The 24,601-nt window shown below is 45.8% G+C and overlaps 1 protein-coding gene across 2 annotated transcripts in view; it reads right to left on the bottom strand.

The window, feature by feature from the left end:
- LOC120388224 (butyrophilin subfamily 2 member A1-like) overlaps positions 1–24,601 on the bottom strand; it is a 39,167-nt gene that overhangs the window by 12,665 nt on the left and 1,901 nt on the right. For both annotated transcript variants that reach the window (XM_039509905.1, XM_039509904.1), the window contains 5 exons: positions 16,301–16,375; positions 13,919–14,197; positions 6,221–6,319; positions 3,269–3,295; positions 1,979–2,005 (listed from right to left, as the gene is read on the bottom strand). In XM_039509905.1, the coding sequence (XP_039365839.1) occupies positions 1,979–2,005; positions 3,269–3,295; positions 6,221–6,319; positions 13,919–14,197; positions 16,301–16,373 (505 nt within the window). In that variant the 5' untranslated portion in view covers positions 16,374–16,375. The remainder of the gene's footprint in view (positions 1–1,978; positions 2,006–3,268; positions 3,296–6,220; positions 6,320–13,918; positions 14,198–16,300; positions 16,376–24,601) is intronic.

The raw sequence follows: 24,601 nt of genomic DNA on the forward strand, positions 1-24,601 counted from the left end.
CGAACGGCGGTGGCGGAGTCGACGGGGGAGCCGCGGACTTCAATCCCGCGGCGTCTGGACAGGTAAGAAGTTCGAACTAAGGTAGTTCGACTTCAGCTATGCTATTCGCGTAGCTGAAGTCGCGTACCTTAGTTCGACCCCCCCCAGTGTAGACCAGGCCTAACATTCAAAACCCTTTGTCCTTTCTCCCCATTTGATAGCAGCCAGGGGTGAAAGTAACTTAAAACGACTTACTGGTATGCCAGAGTCCTGAGCGGGGGCGTGGCCTCAACTGGAAGAGGTGAGGCCTTTCAATATTTAAAGGCGCTAGGGGTTTTGGCTGTGGCTGGGAACCCCAGGGCCTTTAAATCACCATGCAGCTACCAGCTGCAGAAGCGTCTGGGAGCCCCGGGGCTCAGAGGTGAATTAAAGGGCCTGGGTCTCCGGCTGCCGCGGAGCTCTGGGCCCTTTAAATCACCACGGGAGTCCTGCGGGTATTTAAAAGGCCCAGTGTTCCTGCCGCTGCGGGGAGTCCGTGCCCTTTAAAGCACCACTAGACCCCTGCCACTGCTGTGGCAGCGGCAGCCGCAAGGCTCGGGAAGGGATTTAAAGGGCCCGAGGCTCCCTGCAGTGGCCGGAGCCCCATGCCCTTTAAATCCCTGTCGGAGTCCTGCTGCCAGAGCTCTGGGGCTCCAGCAGCCAGGCTTGGGCGGTGATTTAAAGGGCCTGGTGCTCCTGCCACTGTGGGGAGCCCTGCCGGGGTAGTGGCAGCAGGGCTCAGGCAGGACTTAAAGGGCCAGAGCTCTGGCCACTGGGGGGAGCCCCAGGGCCTTTTAATCCCCGCCCGAGCCCAGCTGCTGGAGCTCCGGTGGTTATTTAAAGGGCCCGGGGCTCCCCGCAGTGGCTGGAGCCCTGGGCCCTTTAAATCACAGCTGGGGAAGCCCATCCAATCCAGCATGGCGTACTGGGTCTTGATGGTATAATGTACCAGACCCTACCGGCCTACTTTCACCTCTGATGGCAGCTCAATACTGACAACGATCCCAACTCTTAGGACTTGGACTAATGAATTTCTCTTCCAAACCATGTAACATTCAGAAATTTGTATACAGTAGTTAGATACAATAGATAGAAAAATAGATGCCAGGAATAGATAGATAAAAACCAGAGACAGATGTCAGAGCTGGTCTCATGCCAGCAGGTCATATTTGCAAACAATTCACAAATACTAGGGGTCTGGTTCAATTTGACCACATTTAAAACCTTTCATATTTGTGACTAAGCAAAGTTTCAGAGGTGGCCAGCACCATTCAATCAACTATATGAGTTCAGCATCAAACATGTATTTTACTCAATCAAGCTTTTTAGAACACTTTACTTATCAAGTCTGCAAATACAAACAAAACAGTGTGACTTGAGTGGACACAGCTGATATACTGTATGCCAGACACCCAATGCTAGGAAGAGGACTTTCATAGACTGCCAATTCTTCACTGGGAATGTCTGGCAACTGTTTTCACATACAACAGAGCCTCAGTTTTACAACCACCAATTTAATGAATGACTAGTTATACAAACCATTTTTCCTGATGGAGAAAAAAAAATCACATGACAAATGTGATGTCAATGAGGAACAAATTTGACTTTCCATCATATCCTGATGCTTTATGTGCCCTGGAAATTGCTTTCCAGTGGTGTGAAGGTCAATAGAAAGCACTGAAGTACCCTATACTGCAACTTATGCACTGGACCTACTGTTATTTTGACATGTTCCATTTTATTAACTTTTTGATTTTATGAACTCTTCAATCCCGCATTAGTTTGTAAAACAGGGGGTTTGCTTTATGAGGTATAGTCACAAAAATCAGAACCAATTGATGAGTAATTCCTTGATTTTAGCATTTGTCAAATACTATTTTTCACCAGGTCTGGTGTCTGATTTCACCACATCTGTACAGAAATATTATTGAAAGGATACATAACATATATTTATAGTTACCGTCTTTGATGGCTTTCTTGTCATTTACTGCATACAGAGAGAAATATATTACAAACACAGATATAATGATTAGTGTATTAACAACTAGTTTCAAAAGGTATATAAATATTACATTAAAACGATGTTAAAAGGAAGTTCAGGTTGCAAAATCAAGCACTCTGAAGTTAGGAAATTCTGGAATTAAGGCTGCTGGAACAACCTTAATTCAACCTCCTTTGTGCATATGGCCTATGAGGAAAGGTTGAAAGAATGGGATGTGTTTAGAGAAGAGAAGGCTGTCAGGTGACATGAGAACGGTCTGTAAAAGGTTGTTATAAAGCGAATGGTGATCAGTTGTTGTCCATATCCATTGAGGGTAGAACAGGAAAGAATCAGCTTAGTTTTCAGAAAGGGAGATTTAGTCTAGATATTAGGAATGGCTTTCTAATTCTCATGATAGTTCAGCACTGGAACAGGTCACCAAGGGAGGTTGTGGGACAGGTTAGACCATGGGTCGGCAACCTTTCAGAAGTTGTGTGCCGAGTCTTCATTTATTCACTCTAATTAAGGTTTTGCATGCCAGTAATTTAGAAGGTCCCTTTCTATAAGTCTATATTATATAACTAAACTATTGTTGTATGTAAAGTAAACAAGGTTTTCAAAATCTTTAAGATGCTTCATTTAAAATTAAATTAAAATTCAGATCTTACACTGCCAGCCTTCTCAGCTCGCTGCCAGCCTGGGGTTCTGTTCACCTAGGCCAGCAGTGGGCTGAGCGGGGCCTGTGGCCGGGATGCCGGCTGGCAAGGGGCCGGAAGCTGGGACCCCAGACCTTGGGGGTGGGGTTCAGGGGTCAGGGCAGAGGGCTGTGGGGTGTGCAGAACAGAAGCCTGTGTGTGGGGGGGGTTCAGAGGTCAGGGCAGAGAGATGGGGGCTGTGGGGGTGCAGGTCAGAAGGCTGGGTGTGGGGGGGTTCAGGGGTCAAGGAAGAGGGCAATGGGGCTGTGGGGGGTTCAGGGGTCAGGGCAGAGGGCAGTGGGGATGTGCTGTACTCTGTGGACCATCAATAAGTGTCCTGCAACATTAGCAGAATCCAGTTTTGGAACTGCTGCTAGAAGTTACTTTAAGACAAATGTTAAACAAATGTTAAACTTTCAGGGGCCACCACTACAAGCTGAGAGTAATCAACAACATAAAAAACGGGTGTAAGAGGAGAATCGACCCCAGGGTTTGTACTGTGCAATTAACTAATAGTGCTTAATATTTACACAAAACTTGGAGATTAGTAAATATTATATTTATTGGGACTTACCAGCCTGAGCAGTTGTTTCATTGTTTTCTGAAAAAAAGTAATTAAATAAATAAAATGATGATTTTTTAAAAGGAGACAATTTAACTTCATATCATGGCTTTGGGTGCTTCACAGGGGTCATATCTGATAAATCACACAGGACTGGAAATGTGTGATTTCTCAAGTAACCATCATGCAAGTCAGATCTGAGCCACACTAACAATTAAAACTAGTGCTCAAGAAAAATGGGCAACTCACGACTACCCGAAGGCACTGATGAATGCAGTAGCTGTTTGGTAAGCTAGGTGAAATCAGTGTTTCCACTCAGCCCATTTCCTAGTGCACAAAGCTCTGTTTAGTGCAGGGCTGGCTCCAGGCACCAGCAAACCAAGCAGGTGCTTGGGGCGGCACATTTTCAGGTGCGGCATTCCAGCCAACCTTTTTTTTTTTTTGCACTTGTGGTGGCAAAAGCCTGGAGCCGGCCCTGGCAGCAGCAGCGCATCCTGCATAGGGGGTGCCCTGGAGCTGCTGCGGTTCGTGTCGGGGAGCAGTGCCTGCACCTTATGGACAGGCAGGCTCCGAGTGTAGGACACTTGGGCTGGGTGCTGCCCCACAGGGTTCATGCAGCTGCCAGTAGGTGCTGCATGGCGACAGTCCCCCAACGCCGCAGCTGGGGCTGGGCGAAGTGGCCCGAGCCACCCAGGGACTGCGGCAGGTCAGCCAGGAGCAGCAGCAGCAGCGGAGCCATAGTGGGGACCGGTGCCTGGAGCACTGCCGTGCGGGGCCCATGTCCCACTCTCTGGGGCTCCGCTCCCTCTGGGGCTACCTTGCCCTGGCTCCTCAGCCCTCTGCCGGGCGGTCCCCCAGTTCTGCCATCCCGGGTCCCAGCTGGTCCTGGAGGCGGGAGCCCCCGCTGGAGGGACCCTGGGCTGAGATGTGGCCCGGGAGTCCTGCTGCTTACCTGACCCTGCCAGTGCTGGACCGGCTAGAGGCGAGCGGGGAGCAGGCAGAGTCAGCACTGGTGGAGCGGGGGGAGCCCAGGGCTGGGGCAGCAGGGGATGTAGGTGGAGGAGAGGGGAGAGTCCAGCACTGGGGCGGCAGGGGTATGGGTGGGGTGGGGAGAGCCCAGGGGTTGGGGCAGCAGAGGGTGCGGATGGGGTGGGGAGGGAGAGCCCAGGGGTTGGGGCAGCAGAGGGTGCGGATGGGGTGGGGAGGGAGAGCCCAGGGGTTGGGGCAGCAGAGGGTGCGGATGGGGTGGGGAGGGAGAGCCCAGGGGTTGGGGCAGCAGAGGGTGCGGATGTGTGTGTGGGGGAGAGCCCAGTGCTGGGGTGGCAGGGAGTGTGGGTGGAGGGAAGAATCCAGCTCTGGGGTGGCAGGGGAGTGTGGAGAGAGCCCAGGGCTGAGGTGGGGGGCAGGCAAAAATTTTTTTGCTTGGGGGGGCAAAAAACCTAGAGTTTAGTGTCACAAGTTATGAAGAATGGTTGGGATTTATGATATAGTAACAGGTAATACGTATGTTGTAGTTGTTTTTTCCCTTCCTACATGTTGTTTGACATCTACGTGCCATGAGACTGTCTATACCTGTCTGTTCTCATGTATTATCATTGTCTAAATGTAATAAAAATAAAGTAAAAAACCCAGCATGGTAGTCAAGATCGTCTGCCATTCTGTGATGCTAAGAGCCTGGTGGTAGAGAGGCTAATCATGTAGAACTCTTACAGTTGTTACTACATAAAGGGTTAGATTCACAAAGGGACTTAGGCGCTAACTGCCACTTTAGGCACCTAAAACCCAGAATCAGGCTCCAGTGGGATTCACTAAACCCCTGCTCAGCTGCCCCCAAACCTGGTGGCACCTAAACTCACTCTGCGCCTAAAGTTTTGCAGTCAAACTTCCCTCAGCACCAGGGAAAGACAGATGTTCCTCTGCCTACCTCACATGCAGGACCCAATCTGGTAAGCATGTTCAGAGCTCACCTGTTGGATCAGGTCCTCTCACCTGGGATATGGGAGACCCCTTACTCAAGCCCGGCCCGCCCCTGCCCTACCCACCTCCACATCAGGGGGAAATAGGATTTAAACAGGGTTCTGCTACCTCTCAAGTGAATGCCCTAACCAGTGGACTATGGGAAATCCTGAGATGGGGCACACTCAATCTCTCCCACTGAAGCTGCTTCACTTTGGATAAATAATAATAAAAAAGTCATTGGAGTGGGGGGAACTCCCATCGCTCCAGTGAGTATGCGCTCCACCAGGCTACAGAATCATTCTCATGCTTGCTTTAGCTCTCTGGCCCAATGATTCTTTTATTTTTTAGTCTACAGTGCAAGAGCTTCAACAGGAAAGACTGAGAAAGGATCACATCACAATATCCTATAGCTCAGTGGTTAGGGCATTTACTGGAGAGGTGGCAAATCCCTTATTCCCCATCTGGTGTTGGGGGGACTTAAACCATGGCTCTCCAATATCCCACATGAGTACCATAGCCACTGGGCTAAAAGTTACAATGGACCTCCTCCCTCCAGCTTATTGCTAGCATGGCGAAGGCACATGACAGCCAGAAAGAGTTTGGAGCTGAGAATGATAAACAGAGATAGGTGCCTCCCTGAAGCCTGTATTTAGGCATTTATCTCCAAGTGAAGATCGGCTGATTTAGGTGAAGATATATGCAGAGGGCTGGCTTGTGTGAATCCCATTCTAAGGTGCCTACCTCCGTTCATTACACAGGGAGCCTGGGCACCTCATACATTTGTTAATACCATTGATTATCCAAGCACCTGAAAGTTAGATGTTGTGAGCGTCCCCTCATCTGTATCTTTGTGAATCTAGCCCAAACAGCCTCACTGAGCAATTTTGGATGGTTTGCATGGGGGCTGTACATGGGAATGAGTCATATCTTCTACCCAAGTTCTTTCATATCACAGTGTTTAGACTCTTTAGTGTTTGCTGAAATAACACAAATAGGAAAACTTACTTTTCAGCTTATAAATCGCAGCGCTAACCAGGGCTATGCTAATCAGCAATATCACAATGAAGGCAGTCATCCATGGGGAGGTGGCAGGGAAGAAAACATCTGCAAAACAGTTCACAATGTCCATTATTCTTTCATGTCATTCAGCTTTCCTTTAAAAAATGACAAAACTAAATTAAAACTTCATGAGAAGCTGTTAAGATATGAGTCGACAGTATCAGAGGGGTAGCTGTGTTAGTCTGGATCTGTAAAAGCAGCAAAGAGTCCTGTGGCACCTTATAGACTAACAGACATATTGGAGCATGAGCTTTCGTGGGTGAATACCCACTTTGTCGGATGCATGTCGACAGTGTGCCCTTGTTGCCAAGAAGGTTAACAGCATTTGGGGCTGTATAAGTAGGGACATTGCCAGCAAATCAAGGGATGTGATCATTCCCCTCTATTTGACATTGGTGAGGCCTCATCTGGAGTACTGTGTCCAGTTTTGGGCCCCACACTACAAGAAGGATGTGGAAAAATTGGAAAGAGTCCAATTGGAAAGAGGGCAACAAAAATGATTAGGGGGCTGGATCACATGACTTATGAGGAGACGCTGAGGGAACTGGGATTGTTTAGTCTGCGGAAGAGAAGAATGAGGGGGGATTTGCTAGCTGCTTTCAACTACCTGAAAGGGGGTTCCAAAGAGGATGGATCTAGACTGTTCTCAGTGGTACCAGATGACAGAACAAGGAGTAATGGTCTGAAGTTGCAGTGGGGGAGGTTTAGGTTGGATATTAGAAAAAAATTTTCACTAGGAGGGTGGTGAAGCACTGGAATGTGTTACCTAGGGAGGTGGTGGAATCTCCTTCCTTATTGGTTTTTAAGGTCAGGCTTGACATCCTGGCTGGGATGATTTAGTTGGGAATTGGTCCTGCTTTGAGCAGGGGGTTGGATTAGATGACCTCCTGAGCAGGGGCGGCTCTACGAATTCTGCCACCCCAAGCAGGGCGGAGCGCTGCGCCGCTCGTGCTGCCGGGCACCGATCCCGCGCCTTCGCGGGACCTTCCGCAGATGTGGCGCTGGTCCCGTGCCTACGGTGGTGCTTCCGCAGTCATGCCTGCGGGAGGTCCACACGAGCCGCGGGACCAGCGCACCCACCACAGTCATGCCTGCGGGAGGTCCGGTCGTCCCGTGGCTCCGTTGGACCTCCCGCAGGCATGACTGCGGAAGGTCCGCCGGACCCGCCTGCCGCCCTCCCGTTAAAATGCCACCCCACGTGCGCGCTTGGCGTGCTGGGGTCTGGAGCCGGCCCTGCTCCTGAGGTCCCTTCCAACCGTGACATTCTATGATTCTATGAGATCTGAACTCTCTCTAGGACATATTGAAGGCACTGTCTTATGCATGAAGGGGTGGATTTTCATTGAGCTCTCCAGCAGAGGAGTCCATGCAATCTCAGAGTAGAAAGAGGGCCCCAGCATGGACTGACCGGGAAGTCTTGGATCTGATCGCTGTGTGGGGCGATGAGTCTGTGCTTTCGGAGCTGCGCTCCAAAAAACGGAATGCAAAGACCTACGAGAAGGTCTCCAAAGCCATGGCACTCAGAGGATACAGCCGGGATGCAACGCAGTGCCGCGTGAAAATCAAGGACCTGAGACAAGGCTACCAAAAAATCAAAGCGGCAAACGGACGCTCTGGAGCCCAGCCCCAGACATGCCGCTTCTACGAGGCACTTCATGCCATTCTCGGTGGGTCTGCCACCACTGCCCCACCAGTGACCGTGGACTCTGAGGATGGGATAGTGTCGACGGGCAGTTTCTCGGCGATGTTTGCCGATGGGGAAGATGAGGAAGGGTTTGTGGAGGACGAGGCAGGTGACAGCGCTTACAATACTGCTTTCCCCGACAGCCAGGATCTCTTCATCAGCCTCACAGAGATCCCCTACCAACCCTCCCCGGCCGTTAACCCGGACTCTGAATCAGGGGAAGGATCAGTCGGTAAGTGCTATAAACATGTAAACATTTATTTTTTAAAAAACAGGAATAAAAACTATATGAAAAGAAGGTCAATACATATAGGGATAGAACAGAAATCCTCTTGGGACAGTTCCACGAAGCTCTCGTAGAGGTACTCGAAAAGCCTCCGCAGGAGGTTCCTGGGGAGAGGTGCCTTATTGGGTGCTCCGTGGAAGCATAAAGTCTCTTCCGCGCCAGGCCATCCTCAGGTACAGTGGGAGCATTGCCTCGACGAGCATGGCAGCATAGGGCCCTGGTCTGTGCAGGGATTCATGCAGCATGCACTCTCTGTCTCTCCTAGTGACCCGCCTCAGGGTGATCTCGCTCAGCGACTGCTGCATCTAATTGGGGGAATTACTGTAATGTTACTATTGTGACTGCTTGACTTTTCCTTTGCATAACAATGACCGTCGTTTAACAGCCACGTGGTGGAGGCTGCAGAGGGAAAGCATACAGGGATCTTTCCCAGGGACAGCCGCGAGGGGCTGGAACAGGGTCAGACTTTATGCTTTCCAGATTGCCTGCAGCAGGAGGCCACTGCTATCCATTAACTGTTAAGCAGCCTAAAGTTTACGGCTTACCAGGCCTGGCTGCTACACGGATTCTGCTGTCCTGCCCCGCTTGTCTGATCTCCAGTGCAAGACCCCAGGCAATGAAAGCGAATGCCGAAAATTCGAACTTGTCCTGAGAGCACATGAGATAGGTGCCCTGTATGGTCTTGTTCACAGAAACAGACTAGACTGTGTTCAGTGTTCGCAAACATGTATCTTTGCAAGGAAATCACTTCCTTTTTCCCATCACACAGATGCGGCTCTTTCCCGAACTGCCCCGGCATCCCCCTCACAGAGGCTGGCGCAGATTAGGCGGCGAAAGAAAAAGACTCGGGACGAGATGTTCACTGAACTGATGGCCTGCTCCAGAGCTGAGGCGGCCCAGCAGAGCCAGTGGAGGGAGACCCTCTCTCAGCAGCAGCGCTCACACAGCGAACGGGAGGACAGGTGGCGGCAGGAAGACCAGCAGGCGACTCAAACGCTGCTTGGACTAATGAAGGAGCAAACGGACATGCTCCGGTGCCTTGTGGATGTTCTGCAGGACCGCAGGGAGGAGCAGAGAGCCCCCCCTGAACTGTATCTGCAACCGCCCTCCCCCGCCACAAAGTCCTGTCCCCCCCTCACCCAAAATCACAAGAAGGAGGGGCGCTAGGGGCCGTAAAAACTGTCACTCCACCCCAGCAGAGCGCTCATGTACCAAACAGCTCTCATTCCCTAAAGTATGAGAATTGCTTCCCTTCCTGGCTCACCCAATCCAAAATCCCAGTTTCATCCCCCAACTATGTAGTTGAGTATTAAAAATAGTTGGCTGTTCATTACTGTTTCCGTCATGTTTCTTTGCAGAAGATTTTTTGTGAAGGGGAGATAGGGGTTTGTTAATTGCATAGGACAGCCACCATTACCAGGGTACAGACATGGGGGCAGGATCAACAGCAGGTCACACACAGAGTGCAGTCACTAGGCACCCGGGTCACTCTGGGAGGTGTCTGCTGCCCCAGGTCAGTCTGGGAGGCGTATGCTGCCCCAGGGTCCGAGCGCCTGGCATCCACAAATGGCAAGGCAGGCTGCCCTTACCATGCCCTTCCACCCTAGCCATGAACCTCTCCGATGCCCTGAGCCCCAGCCAGAGCCATCATCCCCCTACACCTACTCACCCTTCCCACACACCCCTCACCCCTTCCTGCAAACCCACCCCTTCCTGCACAGCCTCCTGTAACCGTCCTCCCCCCAGAGACCGCTGTAGGAGCAGGAGCCTGTCAGTCCTCGAGTGTAGAAGCGGTCTGTACATCACTGCACACTGTACCCACCACAGTCTGCGTCCCTGTTTGAACCCTTTAACGCGAATTCGTTAGTAAAGAAAACTTTGTTAATTAAAAATGTTCCAATAACTTTATTTTTAAACATCTGTTGGAAGGGGGGAAACCTGGTGAACGGGGTATGTAACCGCTGAAAAAAGTCAATAGTAACTGAAACAGGGGCAGGTTCAGCTTCTCTGTAAAGAGACTGGACAGTCATAGGTTACCCTGCTCTCTGAGGAACCTAGCTTTCAAAGCCTCCCGGATGCACAGCGCTTCCCGCTGGGCTCTTCTAATCGCATGGGTGTCTGGCTGAGCGTAATCAGCAGCCAGGCGATTTGCCTCAACCTCCCATCCCGCCATAAAGGTCTCCCCCTTGCTCTCACAGAGATTGTGGAGCACACAGCAAGCTGCAATAACAATGGGGATATTGGTTTCGCTGAGATCCGAGCGAGTCAGTAAGCTCCTCCATCTCCCCTTGAGACGTCCGAAAGCACACTCCACCACCATTCTGCACTTGCTCAGCCGGTAGTTGAAGAGCTCCTTGTCACTGTCCAGGGCGCCTGTATAGGGCTTCATGAGCCAGGGCATTAGCGGGTAGGCTGGGTCCCTGAGGATCACTGTAGGCATCTCCACATCCCCAACACTTATTTTGTGGTCCGGGAAGAAACTACCTTCCTGCAGGCGTCTAAACAGACAAGAGTTCCTGAAAACACGCGCATCATGAACCTTGCCCGGCCACCCGACGTAGATGTTGGTAAAACATCCCCTATGGTCCACCAGTGCTTGCAGCACCATTGAAAAGTAGCCCTTTCTGTTAATATACTGGCTGGCCTGGTGGGCCGGTCCCAGGATAGGGATGTGAGTCCCATCTATAGCCCCACCGCAGTTTGGGAATCCCATCGCGGCGAAGCCATCTATGACGACCTGGACGTTTCCCAGGGTCACTACCTTTGAGAGCAGTAGGTCAACGATTGCGTGGGCTACTTGCATCACAGCAACCCCCACGGTAGATTTGCCCACGCCAAAGTGGTTCGCTACTGACCGGTAGCTGTCTGGCGTTGCAAGTTTCCAGAGAGCTATGGCCACTCGCTTCTGCACACTCAGGGCTGCTCGCATCCGGGTGTCCTGGCGCTTCAGGGCAGGGGCCAGCAAGTCACACAGTTCAAGGAAAGTGCCCTTACGCATCCTGAAGTTTCACAGCCACTGTGATTCATCCCAGACCTGCAGCACTATGCGGTCCCACCAGTCCGTGCTTGTTTCCCGGGCCCAGAATCGCCGTCCCATAGCATGAACGTGACCCATTGCCACCATGATCTCCACGGCGCGGGATCCCATGCTTTGTGAGAGGTCTGTGCCACTCTCACACTTCATGTCCTCACCGCACTGCCGGAGCCTCCTCGCCCGATTTCTCAGCAGCTGACTGTGGAAGAGGTGGACGATAAGGTGCGAGGACTTGATAACGGCCATAAGTGCAGCGATGATTGCAGCGGGCTCCATGCTCGCAGTGCTGTGGCATCCGCGCTGTCACTGACCAGAAAAGTGCGGTAACAGATTTCCCGCCGGCGCTTTCAGGGACGGAGGGCGGGAGTGACGGTTGAATGACGACAGTTACCCAAAACCACCCTCGACACATTTTTCCCCCAGCAGGCATTGGGGGCTCTACCCAGCATTCCAATGGGAAGCGGGGACTGTGGGAACTGTGGGATAGCTGCCCAGAATGCACCGCTTCCAATGTCGACGCTTGCCCCGTTAGTGTGGACTCACAAAGTCGAATTAGTGTCCTTAGTGTGGATACACAAATTCGAATTCATAAGGTTGAATCCACAAATTCGACCTAAGTTAAATCGAACTACTCTTGTAGTGTAGACATACCCTAAGAAACACATACATCAATCAGAGTAGATTCATGCATTCCAGAGAAACAGAGGGTGCCTTAATGAAGGCCTCCAAGAACATCTAGAGATAGGTTATAAACACTCAAAGGGGGGGACATTCAAAAGCACTCAGTATTGGCCTAACTCTGTCCCAGTTGAAGTCACTGGTAGAACTCCCATTGATCTGAATGGGAGGAGAGTTATATCAGTACTGAGCTTGTTCTTGAAAAAAACATCTCCAAGGCCTTAACCATCAGTCATGGAAGGCAATGAAAGTCTTTCCATTGACTTCAGTGTGCATTGGATTTGGTCTTTAGGATGAGATTTTCAAATGTGTCCAAGGAATTTAGGAGCACTGCTCGCTTTGAAAGGCCATGTGTTGCTCCTAACACCCGGAGGCACTTTTGAAAATTCCATGATGAGATACTATGCTGATGATCATGAGAGAGAGATTAGACCACTCTCTCTGGAACATTCCCACACCAGCATCAACATCCTAGACACAACAATCAGCTTCAACAATGGAACCCTACAGACAACTATATACAAGAAACACATGGATCGCAACACCTACCTTGACAGATTCAGTAAACATCCCAAACACACCAAGAAATCTGCTATTTACAGCCAGACATTCAGATAGCACAGAATATGTTCTGAGGAGAAAGCCTGAGGTACACACCTTAACACACCTAAGTCCACCTTCACTAAACAAGGACACTCCACCAGAGAAGTAGATCACCCCATGGAACAGGCCACCCAAATACCCTGAGAGAACCTGGTTCAATATGGAAAAAACCCTTTGACCACACCCACTGGCACCTACCAGCCCACACTGGAACCCATATGGGATATCTTTAAATAGTTACTACCAATACTCGATGGGAACATTATCCTGAATGAAATCTTTCCTGAATCCTCACTTTTGGCCTTGAAACAAACACTCCAACCTCACCAAGTTCATCAACAGAAGCAAGCTTCCCACAGACCTGGACACCAACTTAAAGTGGCACCAGATCCTGCCAAAACAACAGATGAAAACTTGCAGACATATCGCCACTGCTAGATGATCAATACCCATCACAACACACCTTTCAAGATCCATGGGTTGCACACATGCCTATGTGGTGTACCTCATCCAGTGCACTAAATGCCCCAATAACAACTATGTAGGTGAAATGAGACAATCACCATGGTCTCAAAGAACTCACTCAGAAAAATCATAAAAGACGAGAACACCATATCACCATGGGCAAACACTTGTCACGAAACAATCACTCCATATCTGATGTCTCAGTCCTCATCCTCAGGGGAAACCTGCACAACACCTGCAAAAGACAAGCCTGGGAGTTTAAATTAATAATTTTGCTAAACTCTACAAATCATGGACTCAGTAAAGACACTGGACTTATCCACTAACCCTCTTTCATCCTATGACTACAGAGGTGCAAACTACCCATGTTACCTTGAATGATCTCTTGCAACATGTGTTAATTCCATATGGTAAACAATCTGTTCCACATTGTTTTTAGCTGGGACTCTCTGAGTATCTTTTGGACCTCTGTGTAAGCTCCAAATCTTGTCTTTTTTACCAACAGAAGTTGGTCCCATAAAAGTTGTTACCTTGCCCACCTGATCTCAGAGAGAGAGTGAGAGAGACGGCATTCTCCATCAGTCTGTTAAATAGTGAAATTGTCAAAAGACACTGCTGCTCACTGGCGGAGTTAATTTCTACCAAGCAACTCCACACGTAGGACGAGTTATTGTTATATTTATTAATAATAATACTTCAAAGAATTTCACTTTTTACCTATAGATACTTGCAAGTGGTGGTTCTGTATTAAAAATATTTAAAAAAAGAGGAAAAGATCAATGAAGATGATTTCTGGGAGAGTTGGGAATTGTGTTCATCTATAAGATTTGAAATCATTTTGAGACAACCTGTGTTTTTTCCTCCTGGGAGACACTGATACAAGTTCTTATTTACCTGCAATTACCACTGTAGATTCGGTTGAGGTCTTTAGCACGTTATCGATTATGTTGCAGGAGATGGCATTGTCAGATCCTGATTTCAGAAGGATCGAACTTTTGGCACTAGTCTCATCTGTGTTGGAGGTTGGGGTGATTGGACTTCCAGTAAGATTGTGTCCTTTACTGTCTGTCCACAACACTTGCACATCAGAAAACCTCCCCTCAGAAAAACAGGTGACTCTGATCCCATTGTCCTCATAGTTGTTCAGGACAATCAATGGTTCACGGCTGTTACCTATAAAGATAAGAGACATATAATCTGTTGTGGGGTCCATGCACTCCCAGTGGTTTGTCTATGTCCCTCTCTGCAGCTACAGTTTGTGAAGAAGTTTTGGAATTACGTGGTCCTGACTAGTCTGCATAGTCATGATTCCAACCTAGATTCAATTGTGGGCCTTTTGATATGCACCTCTACCCCTACATTTGGTTAGGAAAATTGGCCTGGCCTGAAAATGGCAAACTCCACTCTGAAAGTGAAGGAGGATAGCTCTCCATAGTCTGCACAAAACTGGTCAAACTATATTTGAAATAAAGGCCACTGAAGACTATCTGGACTTCAAATGATAAACAATGTCTTACATCTTTCTGGCTCTTTCTAGCTCCAAAATGACTTGTTACTAGAGCTGGGTAGAAAAGAGTTTTCCCATCTTGGGAAATGTTTAGGAGTCTGAACTTTTTTTCTCTGCTAGATATGGGGAAAAATAATATTCGTGGGGGGAAATGAAAATGTTTCATTTTGATCATTTTCAAATGTTTTATTTCGATTCCACGTAATCATTGTAGCTTTCAGTCCCAGGATATTAGAGAGACAAGAAGGGTGAGGTAATATCTTTTATTGGATCTAATTCTATGGGTGAAAGGGACAAGCTTTCAAGCTTACACAGAAATCTTCTTCACGTCTGGGAAAGCTACTCAGAGTGAGTACTTCTGTTGATGAGAGAGACCTGAAAAATTGCTCTGTGTGACTTGAAAGTTTGTCTCTCTCACCAACAGAAGTTATTAATAAAAAGATATTACTTCATCCATCTTGTCTCTTGCTTTGATTGTGACTTTTTTGAGGGTGGAGTAAAATTTTTGTTAGTCTAATGAGGATTTAATTTCTAAACAATAATGTGATTTTGAATCAGAAAACTAGAACTGATGCTGGTTCTTGAACAGTTTGAGTTTTTATGAATAAGTACTTTTCAGCAATAACAACAAAGTGTCATCAAAAAATTCCCAATGAGCTCGACTTATTATTATGTGTTCTAACTTTCCATATATGTCAGTGTCCTTGAAAATAAAATACAGGGCTGCATTTGAAGACAATAATGTGTAAATAAAAAAAGTTAGTGACCATTGTATCTAGATATGTGTGCCTATGAGAAAGAGAGAGAGAAAGAGAGCATGTGTCTTTCTAATTGCTAGTTGAGGATTAGAGAAAATATAAAGGTGCATGCAAGCTGTAACAATCCTTTTTTCAGCTTACGTGACTCCTCCTAGCCAGTTGGGCTCCATCTCATACACTTCTTTCCACTTCTTGGAAAGGAGAGGAGCAAAGGGCTCATAGATTCAGGAGAAGTATCTCTTACACATACCCTGGACCACTAACCAGCTGGTAACCACTTGGTCTGCAGCACATTGCCTGAGAGGGCTGTATAGCAGACAAATAGAATTAAACTATCTACAGTGCAAACTGCACCACATAATGTGATACAGTTAAGGGCTCTACTCATTCTTTGAGCTTCAGAGAAAAAGGAGAGGCAGCTGGGGACTTCATGAAGTTCTTAACTTCCACATTAGTCTAACAGAAAAAAAAGTCCATGAAATTGACAACAAACAATTCCCTTAAATGTAAGTCAGTGTTTCTATGTGTTACATTCACAGCACACAAATAGTGAAATTAGATAAAAACACATAAAATACCCTTGCTGGAAGGTTGCAAGTTTGCACTATGTCTTAGAATTCAGGATGATAATACATAAGAACCCAAAAGCACACAGAGAGAAAGCAGGCTGCTCCCTGAAACACAGAGGCCCAACAAACCCCACCTTGCTTGAGGCTGGCTTTCTGCAGACTGCCTGCGGCTAGACCCAGATCACACACTTCCCTACAGAGCCTACTGCCCGCAAGCAGGGCCAGGAAAAAAACCCTGAAACTCAAAGTGATAGCTTACAATTTTAACTGATTTTTAATACCCCCACCATTGAACATTAAAGACCAGCTATGCCTCTAACAGTATGGAAATGAACAGTTATGGGAAGGGAGATAAAAATTCAGATAGGCTCACAGTTTCTGAAATTAGTATGTGAGTGCAAACTATCACTATGCATAACAAAAATAAATACAGTTAATTTACCTGCAGTGAAATGGAGGGCCAGCGCTAGCACCAGCATCTGAATGGCTGCTGTCCAGGGAACTGAGAAACCCATTGCTATGAAACAGAAAAGCACATTCTGAAGACCCAGATATGAATACAACAGAAATAACCTGGAAGTTCAATAACCAGGAACACAAGCCCCACGGTGTCTGGAAATGGGAAGCACTTTGAGGTTCAGAGACCTCAAATGTAAAATAGCTCAGTGTACATGAAAAGGATTGACACAGGGTGACACTGACTCTATTTTTAGCATGGCAGCGCAAGCCCCATTCTGACGACCTGGGCTTGGAGACTTGCTGCCAGGGCTGTATAGATACATGGGAAAGAGACCTATACCCCTGTGACTAGTTAGCTGTCCCTACCTGGAGTTAAGGGAGAGCACTTGAACTTTATGTAGGGAAGAGTCCTGGTCAACTGGGGAAGTGAACCTGCAGAGGGTGGATGGCTGTGTGGGCCCTGTCTGAGCAAGAGACAGGGAGCTGCTTGGTGCAGGGAAGTTCAGGCAGGGAGAAGTGGGGAGCTGCTGCCTAGAAATGTAGGCCACCTGAGCTCCAGGGGAGAGACCAGTGGCCAGGGCTGAGAAACAGAGACCTCAGGAAGGACAGGCTGTGCCCAGTAGGAGACTCGGGCAGAAAAGACTGTACTTTGGGTTTGACTTTGCTTTGGGTTTATTTTGTATTAAATATACCAGTCCCCAAGAAAGGGGGTTGTTCTTGAATATAAATCTCTGTGGATGATTCCTGAGGCCCTGAGAGAAGGGGGTACTGAGGCTAGGTGCCTGTGGTGCACCTTCCTGCCATGAGGGGGTGTTCCAAGATGGCAGCCCTATGACAAGGATTAATAAAATTATTTAAATGTCTGTCATAACACTAGTGCAATTGTGCCTAAGGCATAGTTTCATTCAGTACAACCCCCAGTGATTTCCCTACACCCCCCCCAGGGGGGTGTACACCCCCCCTGAATTTTCCCAACACCCCCCCCCCAGTTTTGTGAGCTAGTTACATACCAATTTAGTGACTGTTTGGAAATCTGAATTTAAACTGAAACATTAATACACACTTTAAAAGCTTATACAGTGTATGATAAAATATGTGTATCTGAAAAAGTATAATAGATTTGAAAAGTATGAACATAGACTAGCTTCCTTGCTTCCTTATACAGCTGTTTTTTATGACAGTGTCAGTGCATTCATTTCGGTGATGTTGGCCAACCTAATAATTTCAAATGATGATTTGTAAGCAAAGTCTAAATGAGTTCTCCCTGACAGCTAGTGATGAGCTGGGGGCTAAGGCTTCAGGGACAGATTATATTTACATTGACACCTAATCTACCTAGGTATCCAGCAAACAGAGCTGTGTTGTCCAAGTGATAGATTTTGGCTGGGGTTGGGTTACAAACCACTTGAATGTGGGGGGAAGGGGGGATGAAATGTTGTTCTTATTGATGAATAAAGGGCAGTAGAACTGTACTTAGTCTGTGATGTGGAACTTAGTCAACTTGTGGAACTCCTTACCTGAGGAGGTTGTGAAGGCTAGGACTATAACAATGTTTAAAAGGGGACTGGATAAATTCATGGTGGCTAAGTCCATAAATGGCTATTAGCCAGGATGGGTAAGAATGGTGTCCCTAGCCTCTGTTTGTCAGAGGATGGAGATGGATGGCAGGAGAGAGATCACTTGATCATTGCCTGTTAGGTTCACTCCCTCTGGGGCACCTGGCATTGGCCACTGTCGGTAGACAGATACTGAGCTAGATGGACCTTTGGTCTGACCCGGTACGGCCATTCTTATGTTCTTATGATTTGAAGGCATCTAGAGAGAGGGTGGGGAACCTGTCCCTCTCCACTGTTTAAAGACAGAGCTGATTAGGCTCCATAGATAGTCTTTTGTTTTGTTAAGTGACCACTGCAGCTGAAATCACTGACAATCAGGTCTAAGTGCTTAGTCCTGTTGTGGGGACAGTGTTCCTGTGGGGACAGTGTTTTTGTGTAAGAGACAGCCCAGACTGCACTAGCAGCGAGGTTCCCGCACTGAGGGCTCAGCTGAAATCACTGAGAGCTGGTGGAACCTCAAGAGACCAACTCGCAGAGGTCACTGTGGTAGGTGACAGCAGAAGGTGACTGTGCAGGGCCATTGGCAACAGAGTGGTGGAGTGAACGGTGGCACAACGAACAGCCATGGCCAGAGCGAACTGTGCCTTTTTGTCCCCCACCTGGAAGGTGTACTCACGTGAAAGCACCTCTGAACTCTGAGTCTCCACTGACCAAGGACCACACCGGTGAGTGGAGTGCGGTGGAGGGAAAAGTGAGGGGCATGTTAAATAAACATTTGATGGTTGGACTATATTTTAGTCACTTTGCTCCAGAATGCTAGATTTGTGACTGGGAATGGAAACTTATATAAATATGTTTCCCAGTAGGCCAAGATTTTTAAAATGCAGTATTTGCCAAGGTTGTTATCTCACATTGTTGCTATCTTGGGAGGTCATTATGCTGGGGAGTTTCTGTACTAAACATTTTTATTATAATTAATTTTTACATAAGAATGGTCATACTGGGTCAGACCCATGGTCCAGATAGCCCAATACCCTGTCTTACAACAATGGTCAAGGCCAGGTGCTTCAGAGGGAATGAATAGAACAGGGAATCATCAAGTGATCCATCCCCTGTCGCCCACTCCCAGCTTCTGGCAAACAGGCTAGGGACACTCAGAGCATGGCGTTGCATCCCTCTCATCCTGGCTAATAGCCACAGATGGACCTGTTCTCCAGGAATTTATCTAGTTCTTTTTAAAATCCTGTTATAGTTTTGGTCTTCACAGCATCCCCTGGCAAAGAGTTCCCTGGGTTGACTTTATATTGTGTGAAGAAATACTTCTTTTTGTTTTTTTTTAAATCTGCTGCCTATTAATTTCATTGGGTGACTGCTAGTTCTTGTGTTATGTGAAGGATTAAATAAAATTTCCTTATTCACTTTCTTCACACAGTCAAGATTTTGTAGACCTCTATCATATCCCCATTAGTCATCTCTTTTCTAAGCTGAAAATTCCCAGTCATTTTAATTTCTTCTCCTGTTTCATACCCCTCATCATTTTAGTTGCCCATCTCTGTACCTTTTCCAATTCCAATATATATATTTTTAGGATGGGTGACCAGATCTACACACACTATTCAAGGTGTGCATTACCATGGATTTATATAGAGGCAATATGATATTTTCTGTCTTATTATCTATCCCTTTCATAATGATTCCCAACATTGTTTGCTTTTGTGACTGTTGCTGCACATGGAGTGGATGTTTTCAGAAATCTACAGTGCTCCTGTTCTTTTTAAAAAACCAAACAGAATCACTGAGTGGATGTTTTCAGAGAAATATCCACAATGATTCCAAGATCTCTTTCTTGAGTGTTAACAGCTAATTCAGACTCCTTCATTTTGTATATATAGTTGAGATTGTTTTCCAATGTGCATTACTTTGCATTTATCAACACTGAATTTAATTTGCCATTTTGTTGCCCAGTCACCCAGTTTTGTGAGATCCCTTTGTAGCTCTTCGCAGTCTGCCTGGGACTTAACTATCTTGAATAGTTTTGTATCATCTGCAAATTTTGCCACCTCACTGTTTACCCATTTTTCCAGATGAATATGTTGAATAGGACTGGTCCCAGTACTGACCCCTCAAGGATACCACTATTTATCTCTCTCCATTCTGAAAACTGATAATTTATTCCTACTCTTTGTTTCCCATCTTTTAACCAGTTACTGATCCATGAGAGGATCTTCCCTCTTACCCCATGATGGCTTACTTTTCAAAAGTCAATTTAAATTAAATACATTTTTTTAAATTATATATTTTTTTTAGAAATCTAGATCTGTTATGTGTTTTGGTGTAACTTGTATTTTCCTTATGTTAAATTTGGATTATCCTAACAAAACATTTACTTTATTCACTTTCTTCACATCAGTCAAGATTTTATAGACCTTTAGCATATCCCCCCTTAGTCGTCTCTTTTCTAAGCTGAAAATTCCCAGTCATTTTAATTTCTTCTCCTGTTTTATACCCCTAATCATTTTAGTTGCCCATCTCTGTACTTTTTGCATTTCCAGTATGTCTTTTTTGGGATGGGGTAACCAGAGCTGCACACAGTATTCAAGGTGTACATGTGCCATGGATTTATATAGAGGCAATATGATATTTTCTGTCTTATTATCTATCCCTTTCTTAAAAAAGCAAAAGTTTCAGAGTAGCAGCCGTGTTAGTCTGTATTGCAAAAAGAACATAAGCTTTCGTGGGCTACATCCGATGAAGTGGACTGTAGCCCACGAAAATTTATGCTCAAATAAATTTGTTAGTCTCTAAGGTGCCACAAGTGCTCCTGTTCTTTTTAAAAAAGCAAACAGAATGTTGGGAATCACTGACTGCCGCTGCACACTGAGTGGATGTTTTCAGAGAAATATCCACAATGATTCCAAGATCTCTTTCTTGTGAGTGTTAACAGCTAATTCAGACTCCTTCATTTTGTAAGCATAGTTGAGATTGTTTTCCAATGTGCATTACTTTGCATTTATCAACACTGAATTTCATCTGCCATTTTTGTTGCCCAGTCACCCAGTTTTATGAGATCCCTTTGTAATTCTTCTCGCAGTCTGCCTGGGACTTAACTATCTTGAATAGTTTTGTATCATCTGCAAATTTTGCCACCTCACTGTTTACCCATTTTTCCAGATCATTTATGAATATGTTGAACAGCACTGGTCCCAGTACCGACCCCTCAGGGATACCATTATTTATCTCTCTCCATTCTGAAAACTGATAATTTATTCCTACCCATTGTTTCCCATCTTTTAACCAGTTACTGATCCATGAGAGGACTTTCCTCTTACCCCATGATGGCTTACTTTTCAAAAGTCAATTTAAATTAAATACTTTTTTTTAAAATGTATATTTTTTTAGAAATCTAGACCTGTTATGTATTTTGGTGTAACTTGCATTATTCTTATGTTAAATTTGCATAATCCTAACAAAACATTTACTTTATTCATATCTCTTTTATATATCTCATTGGTCCTGACACCCCCCCTAATTTCAATTCCTGGGGAAACCACTGACAACCCCCATGGCTATCCATGAGCTGAGTCCTCCACTGGCCGAGCTCCGCTGTTATTATCAGTGAGCCTGTGCAGCTGGGAGCAGAAGTTCACCTGTTAGCTTAAAATCACTAGATAAATTCATAACAAATTATTTAGATTGCGAGCTCATTGACAGGTTTCAGAGTAGCAGCCATGTTAGTCTGTATCTGCAAAAAGAACAGGAGTACTTATGGCACCTTATAGAGACTAGCAAATTTATTTGACCATAAGCTTTCGTGAGCTACAGCCCCACTTCATCGGATGCATGTAGCTCATTGAGTGTTCATTGGAGGCTTCTGACCTGATCTTTAAGGGCCTATGTTTCTGATTAATGTAAAACCTATGTGCTAAGCAGTAGTGTAAAGAGATGACACCAAAGATTAAGTATTTCAGACTTTGCTATAGGTTTTAAGATTAAGAATTAGCATGAGGCCTACCTGAGGCCTGGTTGTTAGCAAAGGCTAGCCTATGTGCTTGACCAGGGGTGATGGAATTTAATAATATATGCTTGGCACATGTTAAATAAACTGCCAAGGAACAAGTACACCGCAAGATTGCAGAAAATAGTAGATTTGTAGGTCCTTTTGCAATAAGGTAATTATGAATTTAACCACATTTGACATATCAAAACTATCGGGGCATTGATTGACACAAGTGAGATATTAACTGGTGGAAGCTTCACTATGTTAGCTGGAATACCACAAATGGTTAATCAGAATACCATATATGTGCAAGAGTCAAATCCCTATCAGATATGAGCTCAAACGTGTGTGGATGAATAAAACGTGGTTATCCAGCCTGTTGTTGGGACACCAGGGATGACTGAATGGTGAAAGCCTGAGTATAAACAACCCTCTTCGGTGATTTCCACTTCCTTTTTCATCTATCTTTGAGGTTTAACAGTCTCAACAATGTTCTAAGTGTGTCAGCATTGGGAATTGTTTTATCCTGTATCAGCCATGAGGCTGTACCTATGCAGGACCCAGGGGGTTATTTTCTTATACTTATCTTGCTAGATTTCATTTTTCTATTGTTTCAGTTATACTTGTCTGTATTAAATCAAACTTATAAGGTATCTATGTGTGTCCCACCAATTTCATCTTTTTTATTAATTTTAAGTAACCTCCTGGATAAAGAACCTGTTATTAGTATGAAGTGCGTTTGAAAACCCAAATTAACCAAGGCTTCAGACTGCTTTTTATTTTATGTTTGTACAGCACTTGGCACAGTGGGGTCCCAATCCTGAATGGAGACACTGGGTGAAACTGAATGCAAATGGTAAATAATAACAACAACAATAAACTCTCCTGATGCACAATGGAAAAAGAAAAACTAGGAATTAATGAAAGCAATAGCGAGAATGATTTTAGTTCCTTTAAAGATAACATGCATTTACCTCTTGGTGGATGAAAGAATAATTCTATTTGCAAATGACTAAATCCTGACTCAATTTCCCAGTGAAGCTGATGGGAGTTTTGTCTCTGTAAGGTCTGAATAAAGAGGCCTTCATTTGGCCATAGACATGTTACAGATACAAACTTTTGCATGTGACTTTCACAGAAACACACTTACTCTCTGAGTCTCTTCTCACTTATAGAAGTCTCATACCTTTGTCACTCCCTTCATTACACTGGAGCTACTGATGGTTTACTTTGGTGTAAACGGAATCAGAATCAGGCTGTTACACCATAAATAAAAGGGCCAGGATGCCACTAATGCTGAATTTCTGGAGTGGCTCAGCACATTTAACTCGTACTAGGTTTCCAAAAGTGCTCAGCTCACAGTTAGGCACCCAGATAAAGGCCAGATGTTCAAAAGGGTACAGATCAACTCCCACTGTGACATACATGGCCAGATTTTCAGAAGAGCATCACATTAAAGATGATTAAAAAATGGAATTGTTGTCTCATGGGAAAATCTGAGATTTGGATATTTGTTTTTCACCCTAAATTGGAACAAAAAGTGAAAATATTTAAACTTTTAAAAGAATAAAAAGTTCTGAATTTTTTTGATTTGATGACATCGAAATGTTTCATGTTGAGTCAGTTTGAGTGCCCAGTGTTGTAGTTCAGATGCCTCATGCCCCAGTCTCCTCTATGGACCAAATCTCCCATGATTCATCAGGGTCTTGGGACTCTCCCATGTACATATCAGCAGCTCAGGGGATCCACTAGTGTCAACCCAACCCAAAACAAAATGATTCATTTCAATTTTTCTCCATGGAAAATTAAAAATAAATAGGCAACACTGATATTTTTCTATAGATAATTTAAATTTCACAGAAAACATTTTCTATTGGAAAAAACAATTTAATGGAAAATTTCCAACCAGCTCTCTTTAGCAGATAGGGTGCTGAGACCCTTTAAAATCTAGTCGCTTATGTTGTTGCTTAAATTAAAGCTGGTTTCATTTGAAAATATTGCCCTGCTTGAAAAGCACTTTGAAAGCTGGCTCTCAGCTCCTTAAGGAATGGGGGCCTTGGATGTATACATTGCATGCTAGAGAGATCTATCACAACATTCACAGCACTTTCCATTGGGGCAGATTTAAAAACACAATGGCGCACCACAACAAATCACAGATGTTTATCACTAAATTCAATTTTACCTGGAAATGATTGGTTTTTTTTCAATCTTAGATCAAGTATGGAAATTGAGAAGGGCTGATTCCATGGGCTAGTCTTAGAGTTGGGCAGAAAGTGGAATTTTTCTCCAGCAGGAAATTTTGCCGAGGAGAACTTGGGATCCAAGGTACCAGCTCCTTGGCACCCTGTGTGCCTAGAAGACAGGCAGGCAGCTGATGGACCAGGAAGGTGGGTGAACTGGCTGGGAAATAGACAGGTTTCAATCTCCATCATAATCAACATGTTCCACGGGAACATGAAATGAAATGGCATTTTCTGGCAGAAGAATGATCCATCCTGAAAATATCTAACCAGCTCTAGTTAGTATTGAGGTAGTTGTAGGGATAAGAAATCCCACCACAAAACCATTGTCTAGGAGCCTTGTCTTCTCAAATGCCTTACGATGGTGGTTCATGGACTGGGAAGAGCATTTCCAGCTGCTCCATGGAGCAGCTTCTGTCCGCACAGTGACGAATCTGCCACTCTCCAGTGATGCTGCCTGCTAGTTCTAGCCCAGTCCAGAGCTTTCT

Source organism: Mauremys reevesii, linkage group 22 (assembly GCF_016161935.1).
Source record: "Mauremys reevesii isolate NIE-2019 linkage group 22, ASM1616193v1, whole genome shotgun sequence".
NCBI classification, from domain to species: domain Eukaryota; kingdom Metazoa; phylum Chordata; order Testudines; family Geoemydidae; genus Mauremys; species Mauremys reevesii.